Source organism: Phytophthora cinnamomi, assembly GCF_018691715.1.
Source record: "Phytophthora cinnamomi strain GKB4 chromosome Unknown Contig56, whole genome shotgun sequence".
In the NCBI taxonomy this organism is placed as follows: domain Eukaryota; phylum Oomycota; class Peronosporomycetes; order Peronosporales; family Peronosporaceae; genus Phytophthora; species Phytophthora cinnamomi.
This window is the reverse complement of record NW_027150989.1, coordinates 851,878-866,638: the sequence shown is the minus strand read 5'-3', so window position 1 is coordinate 866,638 and position 14,761 is coordinate 851,878. Positions and strand designations below refer to the sequence as shown.

Sequence of the window (14,761 nt, the reverse complement as noted above, 5' to 3'; positions counted from 1 at the left end):
GTACGACCTTCAACAGGGTAAGCATGACGTTCATGCTTACGCGCAGCGCGCACGATACTTGGTCTCGAACATCGTGACCAACCCGGTAGACGAGGCGACTAAAGTCGTCACGTTCATGAAGGGACTGAGAGATGGGTCCGTGAAGGCCTATCTCTTCCGAGAGTACCCGAGTACTCTCGAAGCTGCAATCACCCTTGCCATGCAAGAAGAGTTTAGCCTGCGGCAGGCTAAACTCCATGCAAATGCGCCGAGGCCGCAACCGCGCCCGGTAGTGAGCACGGGAGGTCCAGAACCAATGGACCTCTCGAATGCAACGACTGCTGGTCACCAGCAGCACGGAAGTAATGTGCGATGCTTCCGTTGCGGAAGGATCGGTCACTTTGCACGGGAGTGCACAGCTCCCATGCCCCCTGGAGGAGGCCGTCGTGGCGATGCCGGGCATCGCCGCGGACCAACAAAAAACGTGAACATCCAGTAGGCACGGGGCGCCCTACTGGTAATGCAGTCACGCGTGCCGACATTGGGCACGCGACACTGAGGACTGCAGCCCCCAGTGAGACCAGATCTCGCTGCAAGAAGCAAGATGACAGGCCGAACCTAGTCATCTTGAAGGTAACGTCGAAGAGAGCGAGCGACTCTCTTCGCGCTTTGGTAGATTCAGGCGCGTCGAACAACTTTGTTCGACTACGAAGCCTGCCGAGACTTGCCTTCGAGGAGGTAAATGTACCTCGAAGTCTTCTGGAGGTACGACTGGCAACAGGTGCCATTGTGAAGACCGAGAAGCGCGTCGTGAACGTGCGCTTCTCGTACAAACAACGAGTGTTTGTCGTACACTTTATCGTCCTGGACTTGGACGATAAGTTCGACGTGGTAATGGGCATGCCGTGCAAGCCACGGCATGATCCGGTGATAGACTGGAAGAAGCGCACGCTCGTGCGCTTCGGCCGCGACAGCGGAACAGAGAGCGATGACCCTGTTACCGCAGCGCACGCACCAGCAGCGCGGCTCACCAGTCGAGACAGCGCTAAATGCTGTTGTTCCGGAGTGCCCAAGAAGTGCGCGAGGGTGCGCACAAGTGAGATCAACGTCGGCAATGCTGCCGACGTCAGACGAAAAAGATGTACTGGTTCCGGGAACCAATACCCACATTCAAGCGTGTAAGGGACAGTCCCTGACCCGAAGAGGTCAGGTCGACAACGACGCGTCGACTCCGGGAGCCGACGCACCCTCGGTCATGAGGGGCTCCGCCAATGAATGACGTCGAGGTGACGAAGGCGTGTCAACTCCGGGAGTTGACGCTGCAAACAGTGCGGACGGTTGCAAACGTACCGCACTGACGCAATTTGCATGCTGTCGTGCAGCCGGGCTGCACGACGAAGCGCCATGCGATCAAGCCGGGCTTGATATCGCGCGCCCGCAGACAGGGTCTGCCGGTGAAGGAACACATTTCCGTGCAGCCGGGCTGCACTAAGGAACATGCGATCAAGCCGGACTTGATACCGCGCGCCCGCGGACAGGGTCCGCCGGCGAACAACTGTCCATGGCCGGGCCTGGACCAGAAGAACCACCGTGCGGAGCCGACCTCCGCACAACAAGAAGACGGCGCATGCGAAGAACGCTGCGCAAGTCTCGGTCCGGGACCGAGACGCAACGAGAACCGTCCGCTGGGCAGACTGAGGCGGTGACGCCGGACGTCGAGACGCTAAGCGTCTTGACGCGCACCGATACTGGATTCCAGTATCGTGAAATGGAACTCGCTAACGACGGCGTCGGAGTTGACTTCGCTTCCAGTCATGAGCTGGAAGCGCTTCACGCGCGACTTGCACGATGGACGCATCGAGCAGGTCTGCGTTCTTTCGAACAGCGAAAGAACGGAGATCGAGAGCGAAGAGCTGAGACAGCTCTTCATGGGAAGTACCACTGAGAGTGTCTTCACTCTCAGTGCGAAGACGAAGCGAGAGCGCTTCGAGGAACAAGGTTGGGACTCGCTAAAGTCGAGTCCCTATTACGAATTGTTGAGGGAGTACAAAGACGTACTCCCGGAAGAGATTCCTGCGGAGCTTTCGCAGGATAAGGGCATTCAGCACGAGCTTGATCTCGTGCCGGGCACGAAGTACTGTGTCACGCAGCAGTGGCCACTGCCGCGAGAACAAGTAAAAGAAATCGACGACTTCTTTGAAAGTCGTCGCAAAGCTGGACAAGTGCGGGAATCAAAGTCCTCGCACAGTGCTCCGACGTTCTGTGTCAAAAGGCCACACGGCGGATGGCGCATCGTTCATGCGCATAACAAGCTGAACGATGCGACGGTACCGGCGCAGACGCCGATACCGCGAAAAGATGTTATCATCGATTCCATGACCGGGAGCACCGTTTACAGTGCTCTCGACTTGCGAGATGGGTTCTATCAGATCCTAATGCGTGAGAGCGATATCCCTCTCACGGCAGTGAGCACGCCAAGCGGCATGCTCTGGGAATGGCTGGTAATGCCACAGGGGCTTAAGAACGCCCCTGAGACTTCCAACAGGTGCGTGACGCACTTGTTGCGCTCGGTGCGCGACTTCGCGCCGAGCTACTTCGATCATGTGTTCATCCACAGCCAGGCTGTGGACGGGAAGACCGACATTGAGATACACCGGGTGCATCTCCGGAAGCTACTTGAGCTTATGCGAAAACATAAGCTCTACGCGAACCTGAAGAAGTGTATCATCGGGGCGAGCGAGATACCGTCTCGTAGGGAAAAATGGCGTTCGCCCTGACTCGGAAAAGGTCAGAGTGATCAATGAATGGCCAACGCCTTCAAGAGTCAAGGAACTGAGACAGTTCCTTAGCTTGGCTACGTACTTGTGCAAGTACGTGGAGGATTACGCGGGCAAGATCCGCCCGCTGTCACAGCTTCTTAAGAAGGAAGCTGTGTGGAAGTGGATAACCGATTGCCAAAAGGCATTCGATGCAGCCAAGCGGGGTTTGATTGAGGCACCGATCTTGGCAGTAACTGACCAAGATCGCCCATTCCACGTAGTGTGTGACGCATCCGATTTCGCGATCGGATGCGCGTTGATGCAGCACGATCACGAGGGTCGTGATCGTGTCGTCTATTACCAATCGCGTCAGCTGAAGGCAGCGGAGCGCAACTATCCGGTACATGACAAGGAACTCCTTGCCATGAAATACGCACTCGCAAAGTTCCGAGTGTATTTGCTTGGAAGTAGACCATTTGTGGTCTACACCGACCATGCATCACTGCGCACTGCAGTGAAGTCACCACACTTATCACAAAGAATGGCGAGATGGCTCTCATTCTTTGCGGAGTATAACTTCCGGGTCGAATACAAACCCGGAAGATTGAATGTAGTGGCTGACGCGTTATCACGTCGGCCGGACTACGCAGAAGCTGCTAACGTCAATGCCATTGACGTCATGCGATCGAGCAAACCCACATCGTCTCTGTTGGACGACGTGAAGGCCGCGTACGCACACGACGCGGACACGAAGCTCTTGTTGGCCTATGGCACAGCGCCTTCTGACAGGTCCCGTCAGAAGCTGCCCAAGCACCTTCGTGCGCATGCACATCGCTTTCGGGTGCACGACGGACTGCTTCTTTATAATGCAGTCGACGACAACGCGGACCGCGTTGCCGTGCCAAATCACCATGACCTGCGACTCAGGATCATGTACGAGTATCACGATGCCCCGACTGCGGGACATCTCGGACGTGAGAAGACATACGTCCTTCTCACGCGTGACTTCTACTGGCACCACCAGTACAAGTGGGTGCGCAAGTACATCCGTGCTTGCGAGGTATGTCAACGCGTAAAGCCTGCGCCATTCGCGCAGGCTCCGTTACAATCACTACCGACTCGGTCGGAGTGTTGGAAGTCCATGTCATTGGACTTCATCTTTGGTCTTCCCCCGGATAGCGGAGGGAATACCGGTGTTGTGGTCTTCGTCGACCGCTTCAGCAAGATGGTACATCTTGCTGCGGTGCCAGCAGAGGTGACCGCGAAGCAGACGGCCCGTCTGTTCGTCGACATGGTGTTCAAACACCATGGCATGCCGTCCGACATCGTGTCGGACAGAGACCCGCGCTTCACAGCGCATCTGTGGCAAGAAGTGTTTACACTTCTTGGGAGCCAACTTTCAATGTCGATTGCGGATCATCCGCAGACGTACGGTCAAACCGAGCGCGTGAATCGCGTGCTCGTCGACATTTTGAAGAGCTACGCTCACTCGTTCCAATACTGGAGCGAGTGTTTATCGATGCAGAGTCTGTCATCAACAACTCAGTGCATGCCTCGACCGGGCATACACCGTTCTACGTGAATGCCATGCGGCATCCACGTCTACCGAGCTTACTCGGAGCGATGGCTCCCACATTAAGTGGGGGATGATCTACGACTACAATACAGCAGCCGCTGAAAGCCGCTGACACTTGCACAGTGTCAGCTGCAACAACGAACAAGCTTCATGAGTCTGCGCAGGGCGCAGACACCGCGAAGAACCACGCAGAGGCCGGGCCTCTATGGAGAGCGAGCTGAATGACTTCAGCTCGGATGCAATAAACTTCCTTACCAAAAGACAAGCCGTGATTCGGTTTGTCCAAGATGCAATAGCAGCTTGTGTTGATCAACAGAAGCTGAACGCAGACAATGTGGGCAGAGGCAACACAAATGAATTCAAAGTTAGTTCATTGGTTTTGTTAGCTACTCAAAACCTGCCTAAACATTCCGTTTCGGATTTCGGAGCAAGCAAGCTTGCTCCGCGCTTCATCGGGCCGTTCACTGTGTTGGCACGGCACGGCAACGCTTACACGGTAGACATACCGTCTAGCTTTCGCCTCCATCCGACCTTTTTACATCGGACGGCTGAAGCCATACCTGCAGCACGAGCCATCTAGCTCGGCTGACCCGAAGCCTCGGCAGGAGCCGATGCAGAAGCGGAAGCCTTGGCCTCGGCGACGAGCAGTCTCTCCTCCAGCACGAGGACGCGCTGGAGCAACTCCTTCATCCGAGCCCCCAACTCGACATGGATATTCGAGGCGGTCTGCGAGACCTCCGCGACTTGGGCCTTCTGGTTCGCCAGCTCCTGCTTCAGGGCGGCGAACACAGCGCCCTGCAGACGCTCCACGGCGGTCACCCGGTCGTGGAGAGACGCATACTGATCAGTGCGGGGCTGATCATACCCGGGGCGTGTTCCCACCCCCGCCACCGCCGATCTGTGACGCCCGCGGTTCAACCCGCTGGATTGTTGAGCGGATTGTTGACCATAGTATCCCGAAAACGAACCCTCAAGGGGCTCGTTTTCGTATTCGTTGGAGAGGATTTCTCCCCATCAAGATACATAGAACCGCGGAACGTCTTGCTGGAGGACGTTCCGGAAATGGTGAGGGCGTACGATGAGCAGTACGCGCTGGCGCAGCGGAAGTAGTACGAACGCTGCGGTCATCGCTAGCGCCCGAACCCTCATGTGCTAAGAATTTAGCACGGCGCTCTTGAGACTCTCGGGCACACGGAACGACGTGCACCCGTTCAGGTTGCTGTCGCTCAAGCGCACCGCGCCTGGGAAGCACTTCGCGCACTGAAAGCCCTCGGGCACAGCGCACGGCACATTAGCCTCCTCCGCAGCAACGTGGAGTTGCTCCAACTTTCCACGCTTCGAGTACGTCTCGAAGCGATGACGCGCTTGCTTAATCCGATCACGGTAAGCACTCGGCTTCTTGTTGAAGTTCTCAACAAAAGCGTCCCAACTTTGACAAAGTGCCTGCCACTCGGGCACTTTGCTGCGAGAAGATGTCTTGTTGCTTTGAAACCATCGGAGCTCATGGAAGAGACCGATGTAATAATCGCGCCTTTGACGCGTTTCCGCATCAAAGTGCAGCTCGGCAGCCACAGCGTCATCTTTGATGGCGCTGCATACGTATAGCGGCACCTCATTCGGAGGTACCGAGTTCCCATACCGGTCCGTGATCTCGGACGCGGGCGGCATCCACGGATCGCGCGCTGCAGGCGCAGCGTGCGGAGAGCCCTGAGCTTTGGAATCACGCGCTGCAGTTGCAGCGCGCGGAGGACTGAGAGCCCCAGCGGAAGCGAGTGGGGTATCACTCTCAGTTCGCGAACGCTGCGAACTCGAAGCGTCCGATTCGTCCCCTTCACGCGGGCGAATCTTCTTAGCGTGGGGGTCGAGCGAGTCGCTCGACACTGGGTCTTTGTGCTTACAGGAGGAACTCTTCTCGTCCTCGATGTCTTCGTCGTCGTCGTCAAAGTCGACGATGTCGCCATACTTCGCCTTTTGGCGTTCGAAGCAGTCATCGATGGAGAGATGACTCTCCACAGACTTCGGAGTCTTCTTTTCTTGAGACGCGCTCATCGTTGTGTGAGCGCAGGTTTCTTCTCTAAACGCGGAGAATTGACGAATGGTCAATTTAAAGATCAACGTGCGGAGTCCCCGCGCGTTTAACCTAAAGGGGGGGTAACGGGGTTACCTGCCCAAATGTCCTCGAGCCACTTGTGATTTTTAACAGATAAGATATCTGTTAAAAGTTTTATATACTCCTAACCTTGATGTAAGGCACACCAGTGGATACATTGAAGTGGGCCACCACAATGAGTGGTCCACACCTACCCAAAGATCCTATTGGTAGAAAGCAGCATCTTTCTACCAATTAGAGACGTGCATATCGGCGGGGCTCTGACAGCCAGCCGCTGTCAGCCCCTTTCATAGATGATAAACAGTTTTAGCAGATTTAGGAGGAAGATCAATTTACAAACAATACAGTTCTCATTTTACCTAATCTAAGTCACTTGGAGTCTTATCTGATTTAAACTATATTTGTGTATTCAAATATAATTAACTCAAGTAATTACTAAGTACTTACGCTTCCTCATACACATAGCGCAACGTGTAAGCTAAAGTAGTGAGTCAAGTTAGACCCACTACACCGACTAGCTCGGCGATTGTTGTGTCTGTGTGCAAGGACTAATTTGTGCGTTCTGCTACACCACACCACCACTGACTTTGAAATCCGTTCCCACAAAACTTCCAATGTCACCATCTGACCCAACGCTACCACCATCGACACATTTCACTCCATCGCCATCATCAATGATGCCGTGCTTGACGGCATCGCTGCCGCGCTCGATCATTCTCGCCTCTATCGGGAAAATCTCAAATGACGGCCAAGGTCGGCCGAGCCTGTCTGCGAGACCTATTGTGTCCCAAAAGCGCTAGGTCAAGCCCACATATGTTCCGCACTGTATGCAACGAGCACTTACCTTCCTTGGGCATTCATGTCCTCATACTAGAGGGATCGACCAATTCGAAGCCCACGCCCAACAAGTATAATGTCCCGAAAATCGAGGTCGCCACCATTTGTGCAGTGCCGGTCGGCATCAGAAAAACTGGTTGCTCTCTGCACGAACTGGTAGCCCTCGCAGAGAGAAACCGATAAATCTTACGCGTGCAGTGCTACCATTGAAGGTTTTGTATAGTATAGAGTCTTGGGGCTTAATTGTATCGGTTTATCGCACCATATTGATGTTTTATACACTGCTCCTCCCAAAAACCGGTAATCTTACGCGAATCGGTGTATTAATACAAACGACAGTTTAAACGAACTGCGAAATAGTAAAACCGATTCGGCAAATCAGGCAACATGGTGGTGGCGTCTCCGCCGCGCAAGTCTCGCTTCCGCAGCCAAGACGCCTCCGTCGACCATGTCTACCTCAAGTCCACGTGGGTGGTCACGTCACTGCGCCACCCAGCGTTGCGGGTGCTGTGCTGTCTAGCCCACACGCTCGTGTGCCTGTATGTGGGCGTTGCCTCTCCGCTGCTGACGTCGCTGAAGACGCCCGCCTCCTTCCCTGTGTATGGGAGCATAGTGAGAGCGTTTGGTACAGGCTTCACGTGGCAGAAACTGATTTTCCAGAGCGTGTTGAGCACGTCGCTGCTGCTGTTGCTGCGACTCGTGGCGTATCCGCGCCTGGTGCAGCGCCAGTGGAATTGGGAGAGCTCCTTCCACCACGCCACGCAGACGTTTTCTCGACTGTCTAGGGCCTCTGCGAGCGACGGCCATGGAGACGCAATTCAGACGGCAACAACGGATCAACGGAGGGTGCTGGCGCTGCAAACTTTCACAGCTGGAGGTGCATCTGCCGCCCCGGCGGTGCGGTCACAGGTGTGGAACGTCGGGGCCTCTCACGGTTCCTGGACATTTGTGGCTGCAACATTTCCCTTCTTCTGGGCGACGGCAGTGTATGTTATCCAGAAATGTGTCCAGGGGGTTGACGTCGAGGGTATGCTGTTTCCAGAACACAATGGTGATGTGTGGAACAGTTTACAGCAGCTTGAATTACAAAAACACATATCGACTGCGTTGGTGGCACTGAGCTGCATCAAGCTGCTAGTTACGTTAGACTGGGTGCTCCAGGACCGCGAGTTCAACCGCGTCTTTTTCGGTAGCTGGCTGTTGTCGGTGCGCCGGGCATATACTGATTTTCCGATCGTGCGTATAATGGGGTGTTGGCTGTCACTCGCTGGGGTTGTTGTCGGTGGAGTGTGCTTTGGCGCAATCTCAACATTGCAGGCCGACTGGGCTAGATGGAATCTTGATGGTGCGAATGAGCATTACACGGAGCTATGGTTGAGCAACATGTCCTGGCTTGCTTTGCTCGGATCGCTATTGGTAGCATTAGATCTGCTCTGGGTTGTACAGGACTTCGAATTTCCGAGTTTCGCCTCGCCACTAGGTTCCCGGATGTTTGGATTACCAGTAGAACACTTCACGCTACGCTTTCCGCTTCCGTTTCGCATGAGCTTTTCTAGCAAATGGCTCGGTGGATTTCTTGTGTTGGCGCTATTGGTGCCTCTCGAAATCAGCCAGGTATTGCAAATTGTGGAATATTCACCAGACAAATACGAGCAGTATGCGAACTCAACTACGTTCCAAGTTATCCCGTTAAACTCGACGCACAGTCATTCGTTGGATGAGACTTTCAATAATATCGACGAGGCAACCCGATTGATGTTGGAAATGGGCTCACTGAGTCGGTATTTCCCTTGGTCGGCATGGGATCTATCCCCTGCACTTGCCACTTTGTGTCTCAGTGTGGCTACGTTATGTTGGCTCTGGGAAAAAGAGGCTTGCAAAATGTGTTTTGCGGTGTACCTTGGTCTTTCAGACGCTCAAGACGAGCGAGTCAAGGTTTTTACGAAGCTGAATAGAAAGGTACCTGCAGCAACAAAACACCATCTAAGCAGTCAGCAGCGCCTACGTATACTGTACAAGCTGCGTGCCCGCAGTGACAGCTTCTGCATTTCGCTGGCGGCGCTGTCGGTGCTCACGGTGTGGCTGCAGTTCCGAGCGATATGGCGCTCGTCCGCGAAATTCCATCGTGACCTCCCATTGCAAGCACCGGGGGAAACGTACGCAGCTCTTTTGTTCCTGATCACGCTTGTTTTACTGCACCAGGTGTACTACCGATATTCCTTGAAGATGGAAATTATGGTATTGCGAAACCAAATTCCTCAAGAATGCCGTCACTCAATCTGGCAGTCACCTCGATTGCTTCTTTTGCCACTTCTCACTGAGATGATACTTTGTGGCGTTTTCCTGCCTCCGTTGGTACATGGTCGGGTGCATCTGGACGAAGAGCGTTTAGCGTTGCCTCGAGCTACGCTAGAAGTTATTCCAGCTTGCCCACACCCTCTGACGATGAAGGCCAGTCACCAAGCCTGCGAGCTTCAGTACGCATACCCACTAGAAATTGTAAACATGATCGTGCTGGTGCGTCTTTATTGGTTTGCACGCGTGATTCGCAACCAACTGCTGAAGCGAGTGGTGGCCATGACGGTGAGTTCTCGAATGCTCTCAGGGAGAGATATTCCTGTTGATTCGCTGTGGTGGAGTTTTCGGGTATCTTTCGCGTTGCGACCGTCAAAAGTTCTTATCACCCTTTTTGTAGTGCTGTGGGTGAGCACGGCCGCTGCAGTGTCGATTTTTGAGAGACCATTTCCGTCCAAGCTCGAGGGGGAGGACCATGCACTATGGCTCACTTTGGTCACCATGACGGGGGTGGGATACGGCGATGCGTATCCGATAACGACAGGCGGTCGGATTGCAATTGTGTTAGGCGCTGTTTTTGGTGGTTTGGCATTTATGTCGCTAATGACATCTGAGTTTCTCGACTCGCTGAAAGGCACCAAAAGAGAGCATGCGGTATTATCGGCGATGGACACCATGAAATGGGAGCGTACCGTGCGGGTATTTGCGGCCCAGCTGATTCAGGCAGCGTGGGGGTATCACCGTTTGCACAACGGTGAGCCCAACCAACGGAGCAAACTGAGCCGTCGAGTGGCCAAGGCAGCACACCAATTCAAAAGGTGTCGCAAACGAAAACCGCTACAGGCTAGTAATGCTTCCCATGCCTTTCAGACCGACGAGTTATCGGGTTTTGTTTCGAACCAAGTCGAGAGCTGGCTGGTATCGACACAAGCCGAGAACAACGCACTCCTTGACTCGTTGGAAATACAGGTGGACAGAATAGAGAACTCTCTACAGACATGGATGTAAGACGTGTCTGACACAAATCCTTTGCATCTCAAGCAAGACACGTTGCGCGGGCACTACCATAGCACGGTACATTGGTGCGCCAATTAAATGTGAAGATGCCAAGACGTGCATTATCACTTCAAGATTTGCATCGTTTACTGATCGAGTGAAGGTGTCTGTCGCGGTTGAGTGTCCTGGGGGCCCTGTCCTCGACGCAGATGTTGCTGTATGCTGCGTGTGCGCACTTGGTGGCTTGCCTACGAACTCAATAGTTGGGACTTGTTCCGGAGCAGGAGAGCTCGGCTGGTGATTCATGAGGCTTCCTCCAAGAAAACACTACTGTATCAACCACGGATCGTGTACGAAGAAAGTCCACGTAGAAGCAAGTGTGCCATTTAGACGTCGGCGGTCTTCGACGTGGCAGCAATGCTGCAAGGGATCAAGTCCAGCGCTTGGTCAACTTCACTTCTGAAATCGCCCCCATTTACGCAGATGTCCAAGCCAGCGTCTCCATCCCCGGTTCTCACGCCACAATTGACTCCCTCCGTCACGGGCTACGTGAATACCAAACTCTGGGACGAACGCCCCACCAAGTACGCCAAGCATGTGCTCAAGAATGTCTGTATTACCTTGTTTGTTCTCTCGGCGTTCAGCCAAGTCACGAATTTCGCCATCGCCCAGTCGCTGAAGAACTTTTTCCAGAAGCTGGGCTGGTCCAACAAGGGCTCTACTTCCATGAAGCTGACGTTTGACTCGCTCTGCCAGTTCATGTGCATCATTGCCGGCTACATATCGGACGAACGTCTCGGTAAATTCAAGACGCTGCTGTTGGCCGCCACACTCGACTGTTTCGGTCTTCTTCTACTTGCCATTGCTGCGTTACCCGTTGTGCTCAGTCGTCACATTGGAGCAAGCAAGGCCATCTTCAACATCGGTTTGTTCCTCGGTGTCGCCACCTCCCAAGTCTGCCTTCGGTCGCTCGTGATCTCGTACGGTGGTGACCAGTTTTCGCCCACCGCGCCAGCGTCAGAAAAGTCTCTCTTCTTCAGCATTCAGTACGCGGTTGCCAATGTTGGTGCATTTATCGGCTACGCAGCATTTCCGTACGTGTCCATCCATGGTCTTGGCGCCATCCCCGCCGACTACGGTTACTTCAGCGTGTATATCGTCGGCCTGGCCATGGTCGTTCTGTTCCTGGCAACACTCTGGGTCTCTCGCAAGCGATACGTGAACGTGCCTCCCACGAGGGAATCCATCGCTCTCGTGATCAGGATTGTGATGAACCACGCCAAGAAAAACGTCAGTGCCAAGATGGTCACCCTCGGAACGATTCTGTACTTTGCCGCGTTTGCGTTGAACATCTTGGCCTCGTTCCTGTCCGACCATGGTGAAGTCGGCCACAACATATCGTACGCGTGTGGAGTCATGATCGTCGTCGCGACAGTCCTCTGGGTCTACTTTGGACGTCGCTCGGAGTTCATGGAGACTGCCAAGGACACGCTGGGCGGCCGATTCGACGGAGAGCTTGTGGACGGTGTGAAGCAAGTGGTTCGGATTCTGCCCCTCAATGCGTTCCAAGTGGTGTTCTGGATGTGCCAGAACCAGCGCGGCAACAACCAGTCTATCATCCAGCAGACCGACGTGCGTCTCGGCAGTGGTCCCGATGCGAGTCAAATGCCTGGACCCACTGTCCAAATGTTCAACCCCATCGGCTGCATGTTCTTCGTGCCGCTCACGGAGAAGGTGATCTACCCGCTGTACACGAAGTACGTGGGCAAGCCTCCGAGCCGCTACGGGAAGGTGCTGGTCGGATACTGCGTCGTCACTGTCGCCATGATCTGGACGGGCTGCTACGAGATCATCCGCCGCAACGCAGGCCCGCTGACCTACGTGGACGCGAACGGGGAGACGCAGTTCATCCTGAACGACGACGGGGGGCAGGCGATGAATGATATTCCGTGGTGGACAGCCATTCCGCAGTACCTACTCGTGTCCTTCTCGGAGGTGTTGGCGGCAGTCGCGTCTTACGACATCAACTACTCGGAGGTGCCGCAGAGCATGCGCAGCACGTCGATCGCGCTCGCCTTCTTTGCCAACTCCATGGGCAGCACGTTGCTCTCCGTTCTCGTGCTGCTCTTCGGCAAGTACATCCCGTCCAACCTCAACGACGGCCACATGGAGTATCTCTACTTCACGCTCAGCGGCATAATGGTCCTCACGATCGGTGTCTATGTGGTGGTAATGCACAAGATGCAGCTGGGCATGATTCCGCGAGCGTAGAAGGGTCCATAATCAGATTACAAAAAAAGACTGGGAGTTTGTATGTAGGAGGCTGAAAGAAGGGTCCACCACGAAAAAGACTGGGAGTTTGTAAGTGAACAGTCGTCGCTCAAATGCCTCGCCGCAAGTCGACGCCGTCCAAGCGCCCGCTCGGCGCGCCACCACCTCAGGGCAGCGCCCCCAAGCGCCCCAAGAGGGGCAAGCAACAGCGTCCTCCGTTCCGTCGCCAGCTCAGCGAGCGCCTCCCTCTCTGCAGTGTCGCAGCAGCCGCCAAAGACAACGACGACGAAGGAGGAGGACAAGTGGATGCGCTGAGGCTCCAGTTCCCTGTGGACGTCCGCCTCGCGCCTTCTCTAGCTGCAGTGTGCGGCAGTGAGAGTGCTCTTCAGTTGCAGATCGACCTGACGCTTGTAGAGCACGACCAGGTGACGCTGCACCTCCGTGGACAAGAGCACAGCGACGCAGACGCTCAGGTTCCTCTAGCTGAGCTCTTCCCTGATACCCACGGAGCCTGGCGCCCTCATGTAGCGACGTTAGCGGAGCGTGGACTGCTGAGTCTCCATATAAACGCCAAGAGAGAGGCAGAGGATGACGACGACTGGGCCTTCAACTTCGTAGCAAGTGTGGCTTGGCGCAAATACATGACGCACTGCAGCTCTCGGGGCCTGTTGCCCGGGTCTGCTGCACCCAGAGCGACGCCGATGCGTGCGATGCACCACGTGATGATTTGGTTGCTGAAGAAAACTCACGACGCACAGAGGGGGTTGTCCGAGGCGGACGCGTCGTGCAGATTCCGATACTGGAACGAGATTGAGGTACTGTATGCTCGTTGCGTGGGAGACAACAGCGCAGTCTGCGAACAATTTCGGAGCCAAACGTTCGCGATGCCCGAGATCTATGCGCGTATTGACGCAGAGCAACAGTTGAGGCGGGATGTACGTGAATATGAGGCGGCAGAAGCGGCCTCGACGCATCTGCTCCCGATGTTGCGGCCATACCAGAAGGCAGCAGTGTCTTGGATGCTATCGCGAGAGAACCCGACGTCGCAGCAAGATCGCACATTGCCTCTCTGTATTTCCTTTGATGAGGCTGCACACAGTAGTGTACCGGCGTACGATCCCTTTTGTGCTGTGTTTCACACAGCAGGGTTGCTGCAAGAACAGCTTCGGCCTACTCGAATGGATTTGTCATCGGTGCGCGGGGGAATTTTAGCGGATGAAATGGGACTCGGTAAAACCGTGGAAGTGATCGCACTAGTCTTGAGTCACCGCAAGACGTTGCCAAGACCGCAGTTGCTGTCGATGCACTCGTGTGTGCTTGAGGATGATGGCACAGACGTCACTGATGAAACAGTAGCGTGCATTTGTGGTTGTTCAGAGAACCACCCGATGGGTTTCGTGCAGTGCGAGTTTTGCGGTACGTGGCATCACCAGCTTTGCACAGGGTACATGGCCAATGATGATAATAGTGCGGTTTCTGAGTCCAACTCGGCAAGCAATTTGGACGGTATCTGGAACTTCGAATCGGCTGTAAGTGAAGCAACCTCTAGATGGTCAAGTGGGGGGTTCATGTGCTACCATTGTCAAAGCCAGGAGAGACCAAGCTTTGCTAGTCATACAACGCTTATCGTTTCACCAGAGCCTATTCACGCTCAGTGGGAGCACGAGATTTCTCGCCACGTTAGTGCGGGTGCTCTTTCCGTGATGCGTTATCCTGGGGTTCGCTCGTTGAGAGCCAGATTGGAGGGGACTGGCCCCAGTGCTGAATGGCAAGTGCTGGCGTCGCCAGGTCTTGTGCTTGGTCGTTATGATGTGGTGCTGACTACGTACGAGGCTCTAGGTGCCGATCTACGTCATGTTCCTACCACCGAAGGAGACGATCGCCGATCCAGTACACGGTCTCAGCGCAAGCGTTACGCATTTGTGGGATCTCCTCTAG

General features: G+C 54.7%; 3 protein-coding genes across 3 annotated transcripts; all 3 read left to right on the top strand.

Annotated features, from left to right (window-relative positions):
• Nucleotides 1–7,648: 7,648 nt before the first annotated feature.
• Nucleotides 7,649–8,316, top strand: IUM83_14915 (Transmembrane protein; the record flags this gene model as incomplete). The annotated part of the gene is made up of 2 exons (XM_067939692.1): nt 7,649–8,247; nt 8,304–8,316. The coding sequence occupies 2 exons, from the start codon at nt 7,649–7,651 to the stop codon at nt 8,314–8,316; spliced, it is 612 nt and encodes a 203-aa protein (XP_067787869.1).
• A 2,719-nt stretch (nt 8,317–11,035) lies between these two features.
• Nucleotides 11,036–12,823, top strand: IUM83_14914 (Proton-dependent Oligopeptide Transporter (POT) Family; the record flags this gene model as incomplete). Its single annotated transcript, XM_067939691.1, has 1 exon — nt 11,036–12,823. One exon carries the CDS (start codon nt 11,036–11,038, stop codon nt 12,821–12,823), a length of 1,788 nt encoding a protein of 595 aa, XP_067787900.1.
• Nucleotides 12,824–12,936: 113 nt separating this feature from the next.
• IUM83_14913 (E3 ubiquitin-protein ligase SHPRH) lies at nt 12,937–14,761 on the top strand (the record flags this gene model as incomplete). The annotated part of the gene is made up of 2 exons (XM_067939690.1): nt 12,937–13,638; nt 14,663–14,761. The coding sequence occupies 2 exons, from the start codon at nt 12,937–12,939 to the stop codon at nt 14,759–14,761; spliced, it is 801 nt and encodes a 266-aa protein (XP_067787867.1).